Source organism: Rhagoletis zephyria, unplaced genomic scaffold, assembly GCF_001687245.7.
Source record: "Rhagoletis zephyria isolate East Lansing unplaced genomic scaffold, Rhagoletis_zephyria_1.1 Rzeph_scaffold_00757, whole genome shotgun sequence".
In the NCBI taxonomy this organism is placed as follows: Eukaryota; Metazoa; Arthropoda; class Insecta; order Diptera; family Tephritidae; genus Rhagoletis; species Rhagoletis zephyria.
In genome coordinates, this window is record NW_016157841.1 from 81,815 (window position 1) to 106,069 (window position 24,255).

General features: G+C 35.8%; 2 protein-coding genes across 2 annotated transcripts in view; both read left to right on the forward strand.

Annotated features, from left to right (window-relative positions):
* Positions 1-24,255, forward strand: part of l(3)80Fj (lethal (3) 80Fj) — an 88,902-nt gene that overhangs the window by 20,738 nt on the left and 43,909 nt on the right. The window lies entirely within an intron of this gene.
* LOC108361403 (uncharacterized protein K02A2.6-like) lies at positions 9,600-11,853 on the forward strand. The gene is made up of 2 exons (XM_017614012.1): positions 9,600-11,339; positions 11,620-11,853. Exons 1-2 carry the CDS (start codon positions 9,620-9,622, stop codon positions 11,841-11,843), a joined length of 1,944 nt encoding a protein of 647 aa, XP_017469501.1. The 5' UTR covers positions 9,600-9,619; the 3' UTR covers positions 11,844-11,853.

Here is a 24,255-nt window from a genome sequence, read left to right on the forward strand (position 1 = left end):
CCCAATTTAAATATGGAACGTTTGAAACGTTCATATTATCAGGAATAAGGGCGTTTTCCTCGCCCTTTACAATTTTATCCACACCCCTTTTTGTCTCCAAGCCTACGTTAGCTGAGAAAACGGATTTGAATTTTTCCAACACCAATTTGGCAAGAGGCCCTGCACCTCTATAAGCCGCATGGGCATGTGTATATTTTTTTATCTTTAAAAAAAAAAAATTTAAAATTAAATAAAATTTAAATGCTATAATCACTTTTTTAAAGGTAGAAAAGGCAAAAAGGCAAATATTTATAATGCAAAAAAAGGTAACATCAAATGTGTATATATGGAATCAGGGAAAGCTAAATCGTGGACATTCTTAATCGAATATACTCTATCTCTTTAGCAGAAAAAAAAGCAGTTTCCGTAAAATCCGTTCCCTGTATATTACATTAGGCGAATTCATATAAGGTGATTTGTAGGTTTGCAACAATGTATGCTTGATCGCACTACACTATCATAGTAGCACAATGTTACTAGACGCATTTCAAAATTTTCGTGCAATAACCTCATGAGATTATCGATTATATTTTTTGTTTTTGTGAAATATTTTACTTTTATCAGTAGTTTTCGGGAAAATTTTTCAATACGGAACCCGGCTTTAAAAAAAAAAACAAAAATGAGGGGGTTTAGAGCCGCTTTTTGTGATTGTAAGAAAACCCCACCCTCCGGAGGCTTATAGTTTTTATGAAAATTGAATTTTAAGTTGCAAAAAATGTCAACTTCAACCTCACTTTTTGCTTCGTAAACCAATTGAACTAAAATGTCGGTGCTGCCACTCAACAAAAAATAAAATAAAACAATAAAAACGGGCATTGTAATTAATTTTTTTTTAATTAAGTATCGATGTATTGATAAAATAAAGTGATTCAGTCTAACATGGAGAGATTTTGTAATAAAAATGTTAACTTAGTTATTTATCGAAGTATTGATTTTTATGGCAAAAGCGCCGCAGGCGACAATTTTCAATAAAACATCGCGCGATTTTTTATAAAAAAATTTCATTATTTATCGTAGTATTGATTTTTATGGAAAAAGCGGCGCAGGCAAAAATCACGATTCTTTATTAAAAATTCTTGCCTGCGCCGCTTTTTCCATAAAAGTCAATACTTCGATAAATAATGAAATTTTTTTATAAAAAATAGCGCCGCTTTTTCCATAAAAGTCAATACTTCGATAAATAATGAAATTTTTTTATAAAAAATAGCGCGATGTTTTATTGAAAATTTTTGTAAATGGACGAGGAAAACGCCCTTATTGCTGATAATATGAACGTTTCAAACGTTCCATATTTAAATTGGGCTCCACTTGTACCAACTTACGTCGAGCGCACATTTAGTACATACAAGGCTTTTCTTCGCGAAAATCGAATGAAAATGCTGCCAGAAAATTTCAAAATGCATCTTGTGGTTCAATGTTACTACAGCTTTAGCTTTACAGATTAAAGTTTTATTAGTTAGAAACTCGAAAGGATAAAATAGTCAAAGATTCAAAGTACAAATTTTTCATAATGAAACTAGTTCATAGTTTTTCTCTTTTTACTTGTAATATAAACATTTCTAAAATAAATGTATTTTTTGATTGTTCTTCGTATTTTCTGTCTTTTTTTATTGCCTTATTTTGCTTTTTTGCAATACCTAGTGTCTTTTTCGCTATTTTGTTTTGCCTTTTTTGCCCTTTTTGCAATACCTAGTGTCTTTTCCTGCCTTTTTCGCTATTTTATTTTGCTTTTTTTATAGGTTTTTAGGTCCTAAAAATCCGTTCCCTGGTAAAATAATACAGCTAAGAATTTACAATACTGAGGATGCAACCCTGTTGTATCTGCGAAAGCAGCTAACTTTAAGTCTTTTTGTGAAATTAAAATTAGCGGCTTTATTGCCCGTTACTTCAACCCGAAAAGTTGGGTTTTATTTTTATTCATATTTATTCTTGGGCGGATTGCTACCAGCGTTGGCCGGCAACCGAGCCGGCGGAGCACCAGCGCTCCGCGTGAAGTATCGCAGCAGAGCTGCACTGCCAGCAATTGCAGCAGCAGTGCCTAATACGGTAGCATCGAGGGAGCGAGGGGCTCCATGCAAGAGCGAGCGTTGGCCGGCAACATAGCCGGAGGAGCAACGGGGCTGCACACGTGACAGGTACGCTCGTTAATCCAAGGAAGTGGAATTATACACTTCGACAATAGCACGGCCAAGTAATCATAGTCAACTTATGTAAAGTAGTCGAACAAATTTTAGCCGCACCAAATTTTCACAGGTTTTAAAATACTATTTTTGCTGTTGTTTAATTTTGGTTAGTTTTTTATAGTTCATTCTTTAAAAACATTCGTATAAATCAGTGATTCCCAAAGTGGTTCAGCTGGACCCTCACGGGAAATTCGACGGGAGTCTACGTAGGCGTGAAAAAATATGGGGTCCATGAGTTGTAAGTGGGAATCCACGAAAATGTATCTGGTTTTGATAGTAAAGAACCAAAATGGTTGCTTGATAGCCTCTTTATTAAACTTGAATTTTTTTGAGTGGTGTATAGTGTTCTTGACGCATTGCTGCACTTACCGTCACTTTGCGTTTTCATACGTGGGAAAGGTTTAAAGTTCACTTGCAGAACAAAAAGAACTGGATTATGGTATAACACTGCGTCGGAAATTGCTGGTGGCAGAGATCTCAGCACCTTTGCATTTTCAATACTACAGGATAGTACGCCATCATTACCTTTGTTGAAGAGATTCTATAATGTTGAGTTCCCTGAGGCTGAATGCTGGTTTAATTCCATCACTGCGACAGGACTCTCACATTGTCGAAACTTCACCGATGGCTCCAAAACTGACTCTGAGTCATGATCTAGGGTATTTTTCGAAGTTAATGGGGATAACCTTCATTTTTCCGTTGGGGAATATGCTTCGATCTTCCAGGCTGAGGTTATTACAATCCTCAAAGCCATAGACTACGTGGTGGAACATTCAGTGTCTGCTGTGCGAACCAAGCTGCACTTAAGGCATTAGCCAGCCCTCTAACTACTTCCAATATAGGTCGTCAGTGCAAGTATCGACAAAATTATGGCGGTAAACATAACGAGCTTGCTTTACTCTGGGTGCCAGGTCGCTCAGGAGTACCTGGTAATGAGACATCTGACCATTTGGCGAGAATTGGCTCAGACCAGGCATTCCCCGGTCCACAGTTTTAGCACGCCCTCTTTAGGCCATCGAAGCAACCAGCAGAAACTGGGTGAATACTTCGCTCAGCAGGTCAATCTAGGTTTTTGCTCTCACTTAGCAGACGAGACTGCAGAAAACTTGTTCTACTGCTGACTGGTCACTTCACGTGGCACAAACTGTGATAGGCGTAAATGACAAGTCCAATTGCCCATCCTGTCTTGAAGAGGATGAGAGGTGGAACACTTTTTAGGCTTCTTGCTTGCTTGGTTGTTTATCATCGATTTTTCTAAACTCGCTCTTCTCTATTGTAAGTTTCTGAATTAAAAGTTTGGGGTAAAAAGCTTAGCCGTTATTTTAAGTTTTGTGTTTTAAAAATGTGAGTGATAAATATTTCTCGCCTCACTTTAAAACTCGGAGCCATAAAAATAAAAATGATGCAATCAATATAAATAAATTATTTTATAAATACTCCGAACATTTGATGAGTTTATGGTGAAGATAATGTAAATAACGCTAGGGCTCGAAGTGCTCTTAAAAGATATAACTCCTCAGAGCGAAAGAGTATTCTAATGGATTTACGACCTCTATTTTTTAAAACCTGCAAGTGTGTAATCAAATTATTTTAATAAAAAGAAATAAAAAATAATTGAAAGAAAATATTGTAGTTTTATTTTGGCCACTCTGAGTTTAGTTTTTGAATTCACCTGCGCTGCATATTTACATAGTTAGATCTAATCTTCACATTTCATTTTTTTACGAGCTTTGGGAATACTTAGAAATGTATCAGCAGGGGTCCACCGAAACCAGTAAATTTTTGAAAGGGGCCTACGAGAAAAAAGTTTGGGAACCTCTGGTATAAATACTAGTTTAAAGACAGTGTCACACGATTGGGTATTCGCCAAAATTTGGTGCAAATCGTATCCCAATTGTGTGAACACCAAAATTATTTTTCTTTATCCCAAGCATTATTATAATGTAAAAAGAAGGCAAACGTTAAAAAAGTGTGGAGGCAGTAAATAAAACATGACTTGGCTCTCTGCATTTTTGTATGATCAAATGATTAGTATTGGTGTTTAGGTCCTCAAAAACATTGTCGAGTTAGTTTGGTTTTGACACAAGTTATTTTCTTACCATACTCAACCCTCTCCCCCTTAAAATGAGCTACATAATAAAAGTATGATCACATGTACACAAATGGTTCCTTCTAGAGATTAATTATGGCGTTATCGAAATTCCTAAATTAAAAAAATAAATATATTTACCGGTATAAAAATATTTATAATGTACAATCTCTGAGAGCCAGCTTTAGGAATTTCGACGTTTGCTAGCATTTTTGAAAATTTCTCTCGCTGTCTTTTCATTTGTTTGTTTTTATTTACACTCAAACCAAGGAAATATATTTCTGTTCAAACAACAAAATTTGAATGTACAGTCATAGATACATCCCAGTGGGAACTAGGAGCACGTAATAATACCTTATTAGCAACTTACTCTTCACCTGGCAGTCATTACCATTTCCCTGCCGAACGTCCCTTACTTTTACAAAGGCATGGCCGCCTTATGTAAGTAGGAATTTAGAATGTACATTTGGTATCAGACATACTTCTGAGCCGCTTTACAAAGTAAGTTACTAGTAATGCAGAGCAGTCGCTCGGAGTAGTTCGGTGCTTGGAAATAACTTCGGCTGCACGTTATTTTGCAACTGACAACGTAATGTGTCTTCGGAGGTGTTCATTTTGCCCTTTACTAGTAGATGACATTGGCCATGATGACAATTTTGGTACTAAAAACTGAAAGAAAACATGGCTTACCTCGCAAGGTGCTTACCTATTTTCCCAGTGGGATATGTAGTATGTGCATATGTAAATAAATAAATGTAAGCAATTGTGTGTAATGAATTTCTGCCCATATGCTAGGCGAAGGTTTTTAGCATACATTTAAACAAATTTAACCTTAAAGCCGCTGCACTTTTACTAAGAACTATCTTGGGCCAAGTGGTGTGGCAAAAAATGAGCCTAGCGCACATAGGTACTTGGGGAAAATCCGCTGCCTTAACAACACTAACCTCGATAAATTTTTGCGTACATACGATAATTACTAGAACTTAAAGAACTTTATACTGCTTTGCTTGTAGAGAAAAACGGTACATGTCTCGCAGATATGCCTTGAGGAGTGATTCCTAAAGCAGTTAGTCTTCATAAAACACTTCATTTTCAATTGAGGTTTCAGTTTTCCCAAATTCTCCACCGATATTATTTACAGCGTGGCGACAAATAACTTGAGAAATAAAAGTGTCCTTTATAGATATGGCGAAAAAAGTATTTTATTGTTAATTTTCCACAGGTATTACTTTAGTTGTATTAATTGGTTTTTAAATTTTAATCCTTATTAACATTTGCCAGCAGTGTAAACTTTGAGAGAAAAGTTCATTTGGCACGCAAGTCTTCGTCAGGTAGTTTATTCCATATCTTCTGTAACCATAGGCTAATTTTCTCCATTTTGAGTCCCATATACTCCCCCCTCTGTCCAACATAAGGCCTCATATTCAAAAATCTAATAGACTCGGACCTTATAAAGTTTTTCGTTTTTTTTTCTTTTTTTATACAAGGTCGAAGAAAAAATACACCTGAAAAAGGCTTGCGTGCCAAATGAACTTTTCTCTCAAAGTTTACACTGCATGTAAAAAAGGATTGAAATTTAAAAACTAATTAATACAACTGAAGTAAAATCTGGAAAATTAACAATACAATATTTTTTTTCCCAAAATCTATAAAGGACTCTTTTATTTCTCAAAAAACCCTGGGTAACAGTTATTCGTCGCCACGCTGAATATTCAGAATACAAATGCTGCTTTGTGACACATTTACCAAAAAACGCTGTGAAATAATATATGTGAACAAAATACATGTGAAAAGAATGTTCAAAGCCTTATTCGCTTTGAGAAAAGTTTCGAAATTTCAATAAGTAAATTCTCTCAAGGATTTGCCTTTTTGCAAAGGCTGCTCATCAATGGTCTTTGCAAATCGGCGCAAGTGTATTTGTAACATAGCTACGCTACGTGTTGGTAAACTAAAACAGTTTAACCTGGGTTTAAGTATTCTCTTATCTCCAGCCGCTTTTGGGCATGCATTAAAATGCACGATCTTTGAATCTTGAAATATAACTCTTCAATTGAATATTATGACAAGAATGATTTTATTTCGGCGCAACGCCGTCTTTTATATGTTTACAATATAAATTCTTACTAGTGAACCCGCATGGCGTCAAAACGCCAATATTTAATTAAATTTTTTAACCAGGTGAATCCCTATTCAAAAACCTATAAAAATATTCCTAATGCTTAATCTAAACCATTTCTCAGTGATGAGAGGTCTCGCATGGTGTCGGTTTTCATTTCATCAAATTTCAAATCTCCCTCTAACTTCAAAAAATAAAACCTTTGCACATCTATGTTGAATCCCAGTTCTTTAATTTGACTTCTCATCTTGGAAATTCGAAAGAACGGTGCAGAAGTTATGACCTTAAAAAAAATAGATGGCAACACTAATTAAAAATATTTTCAGCCTATAGTTTTCTTAAAACTCTTTCGTTTGACACAAATATTTCGATTTTAAATAATTTGAGCTTAGTTTTTTCAACAAAAAAAAACCAAATGTTCAGCTTAAAAACTTCTTAATACTCGTTCTTTTGATAACCATATGTATGATTTAACGAAATACAACTTTCAAAACAGGTGGCAACCCTCTCAAAAATTATTTTCGAACTAAAATTTCCTTAAATATTTTTCGTCTGACATTCTTATAAATATTTCATGCAACTGATGAATTAAGTGGAAATTTATATTTTAAACATGTGGCAATCCTCCAAAATATAGTTCTTAAGTAAAGTATTTTAAACCCTTTTCCATTGGTAACCATCGATTAGTAATTCATTTAACTTGTTAAATAATTTTAGTTTAGCCCTTTAAACTGGGGCAACCCTCAAACACATCTTTCATTCGACATCCATCGTTAATATTTCATATAAAAAATAGTTCAATTAGATTTCTCAAAACGGTGGCAACCCCGTTCAAAATATTTTCAAACGACTACCTTCTTAGACCTCTTTTGTATGACACCCATATAGCGATACCTTATTCACTTACCAAATTCCTTTAATTAAAATTAAACATGTGGCAACCCTCCTATAGGTAGTAAAGTTAGAAAGCCTTTTCAAAACCTTTTCGATTGATACCCATATCTAATAATTGATTTAATTTTTTAATTAATTTGCACTTTTTTCGAAAAAGTAAAACCTTCTTGAACATCCTAAGCCCTTAAATTTGGTAACTCACTTTTGAAAATCGAACGGACGGTGCGGATCTGAGTGCATTGATTAGTAAATAACTTGAGTTTAATTATTTAACAGGTGGCAACTCTTTTCGAAAAAATAAAACCTTATTGCGCATCTACGGGCCAAGCGCTTTAATTGGATACCCCATTTTTGAAAATCGAACAGACGGAGCAGATCTTTTATGCTGCACAAAAAATGCCTTCGCGTATTATAGATACAAATTTGTAAGAGTGACCAATCACAACATTGGCCACTCCCTATTTCCCCTACTTATAATCAAAAAGCTTACTTACTATTTTGCATTTACATGTTTATGTACATGTGCGCTGACCCACATATGTATGCTCGGTAATCTGATCCTGCTCTTGCAATAGCAAGCATCATGCTTGAAACACAATACCCGGCGAACGGCGAAGTTCGCCGATTTGGGCGATGTCGTCGTTCACCGTTCGCCCTGCTATTTCGCCTACTTTAACAGAATTAGAGCGGTAGCGAAAGCAGCTGATACCATTTCGTCGCATATTTAGAAATGATGAAATGGTAACAAATGTAAATATAAGGCAAGGGGGAATTATTATAAATTATTTTATTTTAAGCCAGATTTAACGAATCGATCACTGTGTTTTTCAACTATCAAAAATAATTCGTGTTACATGCTGTTTTCTTCTAAATCTTTGAGATTAAAAAAACATACGGCCACCTTTAGCATGTACTGCCGCCATCGCATGTGTTTCCACGGTCAAGTGTACCTCATGCGGCGCGGTACGCTAAACGATAGTGTTTAGGGTTGCCAGATTTGTTATGCGCGAAATCAGTACGTTAGACTTTTTCATGTCAAAAAAATCAGTAATTTTCAGTATATTTTTGTTCAAAGCAAAATTTTGAATGTAAGTAACAGATATTTAATACTTTAAACCACCAGAGTACTTGTTGTTAACAATATTTTGGTATATAAATAAAATATAGTTCATAAAATATAAAGATGTTAGACATTTAAAAATGAGTGTACACATCCTTGTACACAGAAGCCAATAAATTATTTTATATGTAAGACAGTTTTGAATAGCAATAATGAGATCATTTCCATCTTCAGGGTTTAAATAGTCAATAAATTCTGTACATTTCATTTTCAAATTACTTTTAATATGAAGTTCACATTAAAAAATTGTAATTAGAAGCCTCTCTTTGCGCCAGGAAGCAAACTTTATACTAAAGAAGCAGTTGCTTCACCATAACTCTATGACTTGTATGCAAAACTCTTTTACAATGTCAGTAAATTGTGAAAAAAGAATTGTAAGTTATAGGCGAAAGCCACTCGAATATTCAAATTTGTTGTTATTAAACTGAAAGATTTCCGAGATAACTAGCAACACGTCAGCCTTATTTTTTAAGTAATTTAAGCTTCGTCATATTATCGCAACTGGTACGTAATGACTCGGCGATATGCCCATAAAACGATTGATCTTTGTTGGCAGCATATCATGCACTAACGGCAACCCGAGACTCCGAGAATTATCACCATAGTACACGGCCGCGTTGTAAGGAGCACGATCTTGTATATTTTATTAAATTTTATTGTTAATGGTTAACTTCCATATGTAAATATCTATCTTACATTCTTCGTTATTAAATATTGTTAAGAGCAATACCTAAATCTCTTGCGTGCTTTTACTTTAACACTCGAATATCAAGGTAAAAGCGTAACAGTGGCGCCGAGGATGTCGGCAGCGCGCAGTAATTAAAAAAAAAAAAAAGACAGTGACGGTGGTTGCATTTTCTCGGAAGCCCTAGCGCTCCATCGACCTTCAAATGTTGCGTTGAAAGTCAAAATCAAAACCAGCGGTATTTTTGTTCATCGGTGTTTGCGCATCGCATACGGATAGTCAAACACATACAGCAGCGCTACACAAAATAAGTAGCGGTATTACAAACGCAGCCCACGCGAGTACATCGAACGGGTTACCGGTAGCTGTGCACTCAGATAGCAGCAACAGCAACGAGTGAACAACAAGAATACCAGACAGACAAGCAGCATAGGCACAAAGTTAACTTTGCGCATATTTTACCAATGAGTTTTGCATCGCCCGACGACACGCAATGGCATTGGACAGCGTAGTGGCAAAATTGTTGGTCCAACAACAGGAAGCATCAGAACGGCAGCAGCGGTTAATTGTAACGCTGGCGAGTTTAATACAGAACAACAAAGGGGGTAGTAGTTTGCAGCAACAACAGCAGCCAGAGGCATTAGCAGACATCATTTCTCGCGGTATTCATGAGTTCATTTATGACCCAGATAATAACCAAATTTTCTCAAATTGGTTCAGCAGGTACGAACAGCATTTTACGGAAGATGCGAAATCATTGGACGACGCCTGCAAAGTTAGACTTCTCTTAAGAAAATTGAGCCCGCAAGTTTACGAACAATACGCAAATTGTATTTTACCGAAGCTACCTAAAGACTGCGATTTCCAAAATACAGTTCGGCAATTGAAAAAACTTTTTGATCGTCAAGAGTCAATATTCAGTGTGCGTTATAAATGTTTACAAATCACCAAAGAAGAGTCCGAAGATTATACCGCATACTCAGGTCGAGTAAACAGTCAGTGCGAAAAATTTTTCCAAGGCAAAATGTCTTCTGCGGAATTAAAAGTGCTTATATTTATATGTGGACTTCGATCACCGGCATATAACGACATTCGGGGAAAATTGCTTTCAATGCTAGATACAAATGTAGATACCACATTGGAGCAATTGACATCAGCAGCGCAAAGACAAATTGTTTTGCGTGACGATACAAAGCTTGTTGAAACCACAAATCCTTCGACGGTGAATGCGATTTCTGCAGATGGTAAGTCAGAATTTCGTTCAAGTAAACAAAAGCTAAAAAGCCATACCAAACCAACCAATCAAGTAAACGAAGTACCAAAACGTCCATGTTGGCAATGCGGAGCCATGCATTTTGTTAAATATTGCACGTACTCACAACACAAGTGTAAAGATTGTGACAAAATTGGGCATAAAGAAGGTTATTGTAGTTGTTTCTCTAAACGAGCAAGTACCTTAAACTCAGGTCAACGTAAAATTAATCGAAATACGCAAAGAAAATTTCAGCAACGTAGAAATTTTAGAACGAAAGTTGTTGTAGCCAAGCACAGTGTGAAGAGCATAAACAACATTAATATGCAGCGCAAGTACATTAATGTGGTCGTAAATTCGTGTCAAATCAAGCTACAATTCGACACAGCCGCAGATATCTCTCTGATTTCAAAAATTAATTGGGCGAAGCTAGGTAAACCAGCATTACATACGTGTGAGCATAAAGCATCAGATGCATCGAAGAACCAAATCCCTCTTATGGGGCAATTCGAAGCAATAGTAACTCATAAAAACACATCGCATAGCTGTATAATTTACGTCACAAGCCTCCCAAACTTAAACATTTTTGGGATAGATTTAATTGAAAAATTCGGATATTGGGACACACCCATTCGTTCGGTTTGCAATGTAATTACAAGCAATATGAATAAAGATGCGATATTCAAAGTCATTCTAAGTAAATATCCAGAAGTGGTCCAACAGCATACAGGCCACTGCACCAAATTTAAAGTCAACTTAGAAATAAAACAAAATTGTAAACCCGTGTTCAAAACGAAAAGACCCGTACCATATGCATCATTAGCAGCGGTAGAGCAAGAGCTAAACAGACTACAAGATGAAAATATCATCACACCTATTACACAGTCAGATTGGGCAGCACCCATAGTAGTTGTACGTAAGCCAAATAATCGCATTCGAATTTGTGCTGATTATTCGACAGGTTTAAACGATTGCATGGTACCTAATCTGTATCCAATTCCGCATGCAGATGATATATTCGCACAAATGTCGCTTTGCAAATATTTTAGCAAAATAGATTTATCCGACGCTTACCTTCAATTGGAAGTCGATGACGAATCCAAGAAAATTCTCACGATAAACACGCACAAGGGTCTGCGCCAGGTGCTTTTCAAAAAGCTATGGAAACTATCCTCAGCAATTTAGAGGGGGTTATAATATATCTGGATGATGTGCATAGNCTTGTATTGATTATTCGACAGGTTTAAACGATTGCATGAAACCTAATCTGTATCCAATTCCGCATGCAGATGATATATTCGCACAAATGTCGCTTTGCAAATATTTTAGCAAAATAGATTTATCCGACGCTTACCTTCAATTGGAAGTCGATGACGAATCCAAGAAAATTCTCACGATAAACACGCACAAGGGTCTGCGCCAGGTGCTTTTCAAAAAGCTATGGAAACTATCCTCAGCAATTTAGAGGGGGTTATAATATATCTGGATGATGTGCATAGCTACACCTTCAATACAAGAAATTTACAAAATGTTTATGAACGTATGGAAAGGTTCAAAGAGCACAGTCTCACGATAAACTGGTCAAAATGTGAAATTTTCAAAACGTCAATAAAATACCTGGGACACGTCATTGATGAAAAAGGTATACATCCAGATGCATCCAAAGTGGAAGCAATCAACCACATGCCGAGACCTACAAATGTAAGCGAACTCAGATCCTTTTTGGGAGCGATAAACTACTACGGCAAGTTCATAAACCGTATGAGAAATATTCGATATCCACTTGATGAGTTATTGAAAGCAAATAAAAATTGGAAATGGACGTCGGAATGTGAGAAGTCATTTAACGATTTCAAACAAATATTGCAATCGGATCTTGTGTTGACACATTATAATCCTTCACTTCCTATATCCGTAGCAGGAGATGCATCCATTGTTGGTTTAGGAGCACAAATTTTTCATACTCTGCCAGATGGAACAAAAAAAGTCGTATATCACATTTCAAGAGCACTTACGTCGACAGAGAAGCGGTATAGCCAAATAGAGAAAGCAGCGTTAGCACTCGTATATGCATGTACAAAATTTCATAAAATGATATACGGACGTAAATTCACGCTATTAACGGACCATAAACCACTGCTTACGATTTTTGGTTCCAAGAAAGGTATACCAACGCACACCGCCAACAGATTACAAAGGTGGGCATTAATTTTAATGAGCTAGGATTTTCAAATTCAGTATGTCAAGACCACAGAATTTGGAAATGTTGATGTTCTATCACGGCTTATAAGTCAACAAAGACAACAAGATGAAGAATTCATCATAGCCAAAATTTTTGTTGAAAACGAAATAAAAACTATCCTTCAAGATAATATAAAAACGTTACCAGTTACACTTGCGATGATAAAACAGGCTACGAAAAACGATAACACACTTAGCAAACTCATCGAACGCGTTAAGGAAGGATGGCCAAAATCATCAAAGCAGCTTGCGGCGGACGAAGAACTATTTTTCAACCGAAAAGACTCATTGTCAGTCGTTGACAATTGTGTCATGTATTCAGATCGAGTGGTAATTCCTGAAATTTTTCGAAAGCGGATCCTCAAGCAGCTACATAGAGGACATCAAGGAAGCGAACGTATGAAATCAATTGCACGATCGTACGCTTACTGGCCAAGGATCGACGCGGATATAGTTGCGTTTGTGAAATAATGTCAAAGTTGTGCGTTAAACGCAAAATCTCCTACAAAAGCCAAACTAAGCTCATGGCCAATCACGAAGAGTCCATTAGAGCGAGTACACATTGACATCGCGGGTCCTATTCGAGATAAGTACTACTTAGTTATGGTAGATGCGTACTCAAAATGGCCAGAAGTAGTGCAAACAACGACAATTTCAACAAATGAAGTCATCAATCATTTGCACGAGTTCATCAGTAGGTATGGACAGCCGAGAACTTTAGTTTCGGACAACGGTACGGAGTTCACAAGCTCGCAATTTGCTCAATTCTGCAATGAAAGGGGAATACAACACAGCTTCACACCACCATATCACCCCCAATCGAATGGCCAAGCAGAGCGTTTTGTGGACACCATTAAAAGAGCATTGGCAAAAGCGTTTTCCGAAAATTCACCGAATGACAGGTACAACCTACTTGTTTTTCTTTCGCAGTATCGTGCCACGCCAAATACAAGTGCACCGGACAGTCATGCGCCATCCGAATTGTTCATCGGAAGAAAGATATCAACTCCGTTAGACCTACTAAAGTCACACGTTGTATCTCATGAGAAAAATACAGTAATGGAGAGCGCTTTCAATAATAAACATGGGGCAGCTCAAAGAAGTTTTAAGTCGGGGGATCAAGTGTTTGCAAAGGTATTTCACAACAACAAATGGTCGTGGTACCCAGGCACTGTTATCGAAAAAGTCGGCAGGGTCGTATACAACGTTCTCGTAAAATCCAGGAAGCGAAATGAACTTCAGCGGTCACATGCAAACCAACTGCGAAACCGATTTTGCGAAGATGAAACGAGTGATACCGAAAATAGCCAAGACTTTACTCCAGCGACTGTCGAATCAGATCCTGTTCCTTTACTACGCCGTTCTACAAGGCAACGCAGGCTTCCCAGACGTTACCTCTAAAAACGAAGGGGGATGTTGGCAGCATATCATGCACTAACGGCAACCCTAAACGCGCAGTGTCACTAATGGCATTCTTGACATTTGGAGACTCCGTGAATTATCACCATCGTACACGGCCGCGTTGTAAGGAGCACGATCTTGTATATTTTATTAAATTTTATTGTTAATGGTTAACTTCCATATGTAAATATCTATCTTACATTCTTCGTTAATAAATATTGTTAAGAGCAATACCTAAGTCTCTTGCGTGCTTTTACTTTAACACTCGAATATCAAGGTAAAAGCGTAACAATCTTTTTATTGTATTAATTTCTTGGGCACATCAAACATTATCTGAAGCATGTCAACTATAATTAAAGTAGTTTCTTCTTACTTTTTAGAGTGCAGCCAAAGTTATGTAAAAACCGTAAGAAAATCCTAAAGTATTTTGTTCGAATTGAAAATTCAGTACAAATCAGTACAAATTTTGAAAAATCAGGTCATTAGCGTACTGATTGAAGAAATTAATAAAATCAGTACAAGAGTTGAAAAATCAGTACTGTACTAATAAAATCGGTACGTCTGGCAACCGTAATAGTGTTAGCCGTGTCGAGTGTTCCGCATGTGGCATCAAGTGCGCTGGTAAGTATGTCACACAGGACGGTCACAACAAACACGCCGACTCAGGAATATGAGCCGCATGTGCTACGTGTGGGTCGGGCACACTACATCCTACCCCTCAAGAAGCGTATAAATTAATTGTAATTTCTTAAAATTTAAATTGATTTATATTGGTTTGTGCTTATGTTTGCAGCTTATGCCATAATTTCTTATTTGGTAGTGCAAAATCTATGTCATTTATGTACATGCTGGTAATGATTACAATCTTAATTTTAATTACTATTATTGGTGTTGTGTCACCTAGGGTTAGATTTAATTACTCCTATCTTTAACTAAATTATTGTTACGTACAGTTATTTCTTTTTTATTTTTCAGTATGGTACTATTTGGACCATCTTGTCTAATTATTTTATGAGGGCCTTCGAATGGTACATTTAATTTCTTTTTATTGCCCACTTTTAAATAAACGTGATCATTCACAGTAAAATTTGCTCTATTTACGTTTGTGTGTTTTTGTCTCGCCCTCATTTTGCTTTCATTTAGGTTTGTAGCAGCATTGCCGTGTGCAAACTTGAGTTTCATTTTCGACTCATTCATATAATTTTCTATGTCATAAATTTTTTCTTTGTTGCTTATTATATCATTCGGTAATGCACATAGTTTTCCGAATACAAGTTCAAAGGGGGAATACCTTGTTTACGTGTGTGGTGTCGAATTATTGTAGTACATGTTGTACGGTATGAGTTCGTCCCAGTATGTATATGTTCTTCAGTGTCATTAGATATCCATTTAGTACCCTGCTGAAATGGAGTCGAATTTGCCTTGCTTATTTTTAATTGCTTACATATGGTTTTGAGTAGCTCATTGGTAAATTCTGTGCCCTTGTCAGTTTTTCACCCCTATTCTGTAACTCTTTCGTATTCGTATTTTGCTACGAATCGTAGAAATAGTATGCTGCAATCCGAATCGTATTTTCGAACTTTCGAAATTCGTAACAATGGCATGCCTAAAAACGAACGAGTACGCTTTTTTGCGTAATTTTGTACGAAAACAATTCTGTGTCGGAGCCGAGACAAAAGACGTAAATTGATGTGTGTTTGCAGGAAATATTAGTGGTGTTCATTAAAACCAGACATGGGCACTTTTGCCCGTATGGGCTTTTTTGCCCGTACGGACAAGCGAGCCCATTTCGCGGGCTAGATCAGGGGAAAATCATGGGCAAACGGGAAGGGGGCAACAAATCTTACTAATACACGTATAGCAATGAGAGCCACTGCACACGCATTCTGGAGTAAAAAGGCTCACTCTCCCAAACGTACGCCACATACACTCCTCGTCATTGGAATAGCTCAACTTTTTAATCTTTAGTATTTACACTTTTAATTTTGTTTATTTAATATTCATTACATCCGATTTTAAAACTTTATACAGAGTTAAAAAAATGTCAACAAAGGGGTACAATAAAGTGCAAGTTTCAAGTGTCTGTAAAATAGCGGTGATTTTTGACAATTTTTTTGGTGATAGTGCTGCGCATTTTCTCTCATACAAAGTATGCTCGACAAAACTTTTATATGGAATAAAATGCGCAGCACTGTCAATAAAAAATAAATGAATTTGAAAAATCGGGGCTGTTTTAGAGTCACTTCAAACTTGCACTTAATTACACTATAATTGAATGGGCTACAAAACTGCATATCAGAAATTTTTCTAAAAATATTATTAACTTATTCACTGCAGGTCATTAGGATGGCACACTCCTATGTTGACCTTTTTTAAGAACTGTTTCCAGCTCTCGAGAAAAACGAAAAAATCATATAAAATGCTGCCCAAGAAATGGAAAATAAACTTTCTTTTAAGTTTTAGTTTGTAAAAAATTTTAAAATTGCATTTACCCGTAGAATATGCTATATCGTCACTAGACACGAATAAAGGCGCGAGCTCAAAAGTTGACGGCGAAAAAAGACGCATAAAAAAATTTCAGCGTCAAATACTCTTAACATACTTCGCCAAAGTTTTTTATAAGCATCTTTTTTCGCAAAATTTTTTTAAACGCTTTTTTTCACCGTCAAAACACCAGCGCGCCTTTATTCGTATGTAGTGACGATATTTTTACAAAAAATTTATATTAAATAAACAAACGGAAAACTGTAAATACTAAGAATTGAAAGGGTGTGCAATTCAAATGACGAGGAGTGTATATGAGCAGATGTGATCACTACCCCAAGTAAACGCGAGCTGAAAGCGTGATTGTGTTAGTGTGCCAATTACGTTTGAATGAATTTGCGTTCGCTTTGTTACGCTCTCGCATGTATTTGCATGTGATGCTTACGCTCTTTAAGCAGGCGCTCACTCTCTGTCCATGCTTGTATATGAGCAAATTTGACATCGATATAACTGTTGCCAACTTTGTGCCTTTCGCAAGAAATTAAGTGCGTTTAGGGAATTAAAAGGCGAAAATTGTTTAGTTTAGCGCTTGTTTTGTTCTTTGGTGCCCTTTTCAAGGCAATTTTATAATAAAAACGTGATTCTATGGTGACATTGTATTTGACTTACACATATGTTAGTGTTTGGCCGAGCTTCTCCTCTGGATAATATGCTCCAAGATAATCCAAACGCAATATTTTCACACAGTCTCTATCACGGAATCCATAGAATATTCTGCTAATTAGCTGGGTGTGCGCATTTGTACAAAAGTAAGCAATTGCATGAAAATAAAGCCTCTAGAAAAACCAAGTTTTGGAAATTGTTTTACGAATAAAAAAACATTTTGCAAATTAAATTTATTAAATTGATTAACTGCGCATAGTTGGAAATATTTACAAGTTTCATTGTGTGATTACTTAAAATATTTGAACATACAGCTTTATATGCGAAAATACTATTAAACACAGCAACACAAAATTGGGGTTTTTTTTTGGGGGAAAATTGCGCTATTTTCAGTATTTTGGTGCTTTTTTAAATAAAAAACTTGGCGATCAGGGCTGCCAACTTGGCTCAAACCGTGCCATTTTTGGCACTATTTTACTTGAAATGGCACTGAATTTTTCAATTTTGCACAAAGTGCCAAAATGGCACTTTTGAAAAAAAGCCAAATTTAAATACATTTTTGTGAAATCCTTTGCGTGTACTTCTTTTTCTCAACTAAAATTTTCTAATTTCTATAGTGTATACAACTGGTTTATCTTACTTTGACATTGGGCTTTTGTTTTAATTTGTCTAATTTTAATGCTAATGGGAAGAACTAAAGAGAATGACACCTTTTTTGGCACTTTTAATTTTCTATTTGGCACGTTTTAGCACTTTTTTATCCTCAATATGGCACTTCATAGCTATGTATGTTTGGCAGCCCTGTTGGCAAATTTGATCACTAGCTGACCTTCACCGAGCGCTCTTTGCTGGGTTCGGACTACAAAAATGGAAGTAAATATCAAGTATTCGTAGTAGATGTGCATTTCTTATCTTTATAAAAAACAATTCATTTCTCCTCGTATCCTTGTACAAATAAGGAGCTAAAGCGGCCTTATAAGGGTCGATATCTGTAGACTGGAAAATCGACCAGCTAGTGGTTGAGATGTCATTTACACGGGTCGATTTTGGTTGAACGACAAAAATCTACTAGAAAATCGACCCGTGTAAAGGCGCCTTAATCCAGCGAGCAATTATCATTAAAGTTAAAATGCCTTGGTTAAAATTAATAAAAAGTTATTTCATTCTTTCTTTACCGGGACAATTGTTACATCGGTGGGCAACGACGCAATTACAGAACTTTAGACAGAGCAATATTTTTCGATCGCGTTCAAATCGGGCGATTGTGAGGGCCTATTCACGAATTCAAGTGTAATTGCAAAGTTGCTGTAGCTCACCAATGTAACAATCGTGTCGATAAAAAGGTAAAATATAACTTTTAGTTTGCTATTAAAAACCCCACCTCCTTTCTATTTGAAGAGTAAATTTGTTGATGCAACAAAACGGAGCAGATTTTCAGTTGAGCGAAGTAGAGGACTAGGTTTCAATTTTTTTCGACAAAATGGAACAAATCTACTCCTATCGGAGCGAAGTCCGAACGATGGCTTATTGTGTATATGAGGAAAATGTTTGCTCTTTGTTTGGTACACAAAGTCAGTATTACCGCAGCCGTACTGCGGTGAACATGATGTCGGTGGGATATAAATAATTTTATCGCAACTTTTCATACCCTTCCTCCCGTAAACTGTGTTTCCCTTTCTCCAGCCCGCGCTCGCACTTTCGCTACTGCGCGGGCAAAAAAGTGCTCATGTCTGATTTAAAGAGATAAATTTGCCCTTCGCATATACGTATATTTTTATCCACTGCTTTTATAAACGAGTAAAACAGAATCTTTGTTGCCCCTTATCGAGAAACTTGGGCCCGGTTTAGTTATTTGTACAATGATTTTCGGTTGTTCAGGGGTATCACGGAATCCATCGTAGAAAATCTACGAATTCAAATGCCCGAAAAAATAGCTATCACTGAATCCGATTGAACTTGAAAATATCGTTGCCCGCTTCGAATGCTGATTCGAAATCAGTTAATGCAAAGGAAACAACAGACATTTATGTATGTCATTTTGCTCACGCTGCTGCCCCATCAGGCGCAATGGCCGAGTGTGCAAAGCACTAGACTGCCAATTCAGAGAGCCGAGTTTGAGTCCAAGTCGTGGGGCAGGGAGATTTTTTATTTAATTTTTGTTAATATTTTTAGTAAATATTTTTGTATAGTTTATTTTTAGCTTAGATTTTATTATTTTAAATAGAAAAATATTTTTCTTTAAATAAATTTTTATGATATTAAAGTAATTAGGCTTATTTCCCAATAAATTGTTGCTAAACTATTATTTCCTCGATTCATACAAAATATTAATTCATTAAATAGCGTCTAGCAGATGAATGCGTGTATGCACATATGTATGTATGTATGGCATTAGTATTTTACGTCTACGTTTTCACAAATATATGGAATTATATCAAAATATAACAAATTTGCAGTATAATAAATATTTAATATGAAAAATAATACAGCTTTCTTCCACTATTTTTAAGATTGAGTGATTTTAAATCTTGTTCCGACACATGCCAGAACGAAATTTAGGGGGGGCGGGTACATACAAAAAAAAAAATCAAAACCAATAACTTACTTACTAAAAAATTGTTTATTATAGCTTAAAATTATTGTAACCAATAGAGGTAAATATGTTGTACAAAAAACAAATAAACAGAAGTTGACAAAAGTTGATATAAAACTATTTGTCGATTTAAATTGTTAACTTTTTACTGAGCATGTTTATTTTACGAGGAGGAAGCATCGAAAGCCTAACCCCGTCAGTGTGAGACTTTAACCCAAACTAAACTTCCTACCTCATGTACCGTTCCCCTCCCGGTACCACTGTCAAGGATTTCGTCGGGATTATAACACTGTGTAACTGATAAGGTTATAGATCTATTCTCTTCTTCTTTTTCTTATTTGGCGCTGTAACCGCCAAAGAGATTTTGGCCAATTGACGCCAATTGGAAATGCCAAGTGAAGGCAGAATACTTTCAGAGCTGGGGCGTCGGTGTCCATTCGAACGACATGGTCAAGCCAGTTGAGCCGCTATATTTTAATTCGCCATACACCAGCACGGGCATGTTGAGTGACTTATAGTGTGGTTTTCGTACGTCGAGAGAGGACTTTAGGGTAGAAGGGGGAGCATTCGCCACTTTCTTTTTAAATCTCTGCCGAAAGTACGCCGATCATTTCGTTTGTTTAATGCTTGGTCATCTCGAAATATACATTTAGCATCTTATATTCATCTTCCTACGGTCATTTATTCTGGAATGTCTATAGGTTTTTTAATGATTTTTGAAACGACCCAAAATGGATAACTGCCCCACCCATGGGGTAGATCCCCCATCGAGATGGGGTGGAAACGTCAAGACGAAAAAGCGGAACATAAGAAACTTTAATATTGTATTGAATTAAAATTTTTTAAGTCAACACTTTTTCTTATAAGAAGCATAATAATAATAATACAGTAATGTTTTTCTCCAAAAGGATTCCCTAATTTATTAGACTATTCGGTGTACTTCCTCTAAGGTACCAATGGCTTTTCCCGAACCCCAAACTAATGCTGAGGTATGGTATTGCTTTGTGCTATCATGGGTTGCAATTCGCGAGTAGTTTTTCGAAAATTTTTTGATAATACAGGGATTGAACTGGTTGGCCTGTATGAACCTACAATGGTACGATCTTTACCTGGCTTATATATATTATAATTATTTCAGATATCATTGGTATTTCTTAAATCGTTGAGCTTGAATCGAAGGGCAATAGCGGTTGAGTTACTATTAGTAATTAAGATGTTTGAAGGAGTGGGACTTTCATTGGGTTTAAAAACATCTGAAAGATGTTGAACTAAAGCTGTTACTTTATTTTCATCGCTCCTTGCCCAGTTCCCATTAGGAGCTCGGATAGGCGATTCTCGAAGCACCGGTTTCATTTCATACTTCATGGTACGCCAGAGAAAAATTTGTTTGGCATGAGGCAGACGATTTTGAAGAGCCGAGGGCGTGTCTTTTTTTCTGCTTGCAACAAGCAACTTAGTTCTTTCTTACATGGATTTAGTTCCTGTATAACTTACAGAAGCTTGAGGAGAACGAAGCTCTGCCACTCTATTCGCAATTTGCGCTTTTGAAATATTATTTTAAAAGAGATGTGTTTATTCTATAAGAAAATTTTCCTGAATGAATTTCATTTTCTTTATATTTTGATTTTACAAACAAATTAAAAAATTATTATTTTATTTAAACAAGTATAAATTCAGCAAGTTATAAGCACTACATATACTCCCCCTTCGTTAAAAAGTAAAAACATTGAAATTATTTAAATCAAACAAAATGTAACTCGCTTTTTTTGGTTTTGTCTGAACATTGTTAAAATTATTTTCTATAAATGCAGGTTTAACTCTGTCAACTGATATATTCCTGGGCGTGTTGTGTATCTGTATTTTGAAATATTTTGGATGTTTTTCAATGACTTCATATGGTCCTTCATATGGAGGTTTCAATCCCGGCTTATTACTGCCGACACGTAAAAAACTTGTTTGCATGATCGCAAATCTTTCGGTATATAAATTTTACTTGAATTTTGGTGATGAGATATGCCTGAATGGAAACTTTGAAAATGATGTTTAATTTTTGTAAGAAACTCATTAACATTAAAATTATTTTCAGATTGAACTACGAGTTCACTTGGAAAACGTAAATATTGACCATAAACTAATTCTGCTGCAGTAGATTTAATATCTTCCTTGAATGAAGACCTTAAACCCAATAAGACCAGAGGAAGTTCATCCGACCAATTTACAGAATTTCCCCTCGCCAAAATTGAAGCTTTCAACTGCCTGTGTAGACGTTCAATCTTGCCATTAGCTTTTGAGGATGATATGCAGTGGTTGTGATTAACTGACATCCCAAAAACTTTGCTAATTCTTTGAATATATTGGATGTAAACTGAACACCTTAATCACTTGTGATTTGAGAAGGTTCTCCAAAACGTGGTATATACTCTTTGAAGAAAATTGTAGCAACTGATATTGCTGTGGCTTCTCTAAGAGGATAGGCTTCTGGCCAACGAGTGTTTCGATCAAAATTGTTAATATGTATCGGTAACCATTTGAAATTGTCAAGGGTCCTACAATGTCTGTATGTAGATGCCCAAATCTACCTTTTGGTATAGTTATTTTACTAATAGGAGTTTTAGTGTGTTTAAATACTTTTGCTTTTTGGCAACCTGTGCAAATTCTAACCCATTCATTGATTTCTTTATTCATTGATGGCCAGAAATATTTGGATTTAATTAAATGTCGTGTAGCTCTAGTACCAGGATGAGCTATGTTATGTAATTTAGATATGCTTCTTTGTGAAGGCTTTGTGGTATGTATGGTCTAGTAGTTCCATTTGATTCTTCACAAAAAATTTTAATGTTAAGAATAGGAACTTCAATTTCTATTAATTTATAAATACCCTCTGGATTCTTAATAAAATCTTTTAAAAATGTATTTTTTGCTGTTCTTCATATAATCTTTTAAGGTTAAACTCTTCATTTTCTATAGGTTCTACTTCAGGAATTCGCGAAAGTGTGTCTGCTACAATATTTTTGCCTGAAATATGTTTGATGTCACTAGTAAATTGCTAAACATATTCAAGATGCTTTGTCTGACGAGGACTACGTTCAATTTTCGAGTCCAGAATATAAGTTAACGGTTTGTGGTCTGTATAGACCGTAAATTTATGTCCTTCTAATATGTGCCTAAAATGTTTAATAGTTTCATATATTGCTAACAATTCTCGGTCAAAAGTACTGTATTTAGTTTCAGATGCTGTTAATTTCTTTGAATAGAATGCTAAAGGCTCAATTTCATTTCCAATATGTTGCTCCAGAACACCTCCTATCGCAATTATTGAAGCGTCTACTGATATTGAAAGATTTGCTGCTTTGTCAAAATGGTTCAAAAGGACTTTTGACGCGAAAATCCCTTTGACTTTTTCAAAGTTTTGTGCCGCTTCACTATTCCAAATTAAACTATGGCTGTTTTGTTTCAAGGCAAGTGCATTGTTTGAATCGGGCTTAAAAATTCCGCTAGCCTTGGTATATATCGATGGTAATAATTTACCATACCTATGAACTTTTGCATTTGTTTAGCTGTTTTGGGACGTTCAAACTCACGAATGACTTTGACTTTTTCATTAGTTGGCTTAATGCCTTCGATAGAAATATTGTAACCTAAAAAAATCGATTTGTGATGCGCCAAAAGTGCATTTATTTGGCTTGATATTTAAGCTGAAATCGTCTAAAGTTTTAAATACTATTTGTAGGTATCGTAAAAGCTCCCCTTCATGGCTGCTTGCTATTATTATGTCGTCCAAATATAAAAAAATAAAATCTAAGTCCGCTAAAACTTATTTATAAAACGTTGTGTGCAGAGTTTCTAAGACCGAAAGGCATTATTACAAATTCAAAAAGACCAAATGGTGTTGTAATCGCGGTTTTACCAATGTCTTTTTCCGCCATTGGTATTTGTTGATAGCCACGTACTAAATCTTATTTTTGAAAAAATAAGTTTTGAACGCAAGTTTATATTTAAATCGTTTATGTGAGGTAGTGGATACCGATCAGGTACTGTTATAAAATTTAATCTTCGATAATCACCACATGGACGCCAATCATTGGCCTCCTTTTTGTGTACTAAATGTAATGGACAAGCCACATGTGAATTTGGAAGAGCGACAAATACCAGATTTCACTAGAAAATCAAACTCAGTTTAAATTTAATTGGATCAAGTCTTCTCGGTTTCGAAAAAGGTAGTTTACCAACACAAATAATACGGTGAACAGTAGAATGTTTAATGGGTTTATTGTAGTCAGGATCACATGTTAAAGATGGAAATGCCTTAAGTAATTTTGTATATTTATCTTCTACAGGAAATAATTTTGGCAACGATATTTTCGAAAAACCAGATATTGCACTTACTGAAATATTTGTCAATGGGTCTACTAAACGTTTATTTCTCAAATCAACCAAAAGGCCATATTTTGCTAAAAAATCTGCTCCAATTATTGGTTTTGTTATATCTGGTATA

Bases quoted from the DNA above. Each gene is read 5' to 3' on its own strand.
- LOC108361403 (XM_017614012.1), top strand. From the start codon at position 9,620: ATGGCATTGGACAGCGTAGTGGCAAAATTGTTGGTCCAACAACAGGAA. The intron at 11,340-11,619 runs GTTTAAACGATT...ATTATTCGACAG, and splicing joins TTGTGCTGATTATTCGACAG to GTTTAAACGATTGCATGAAA.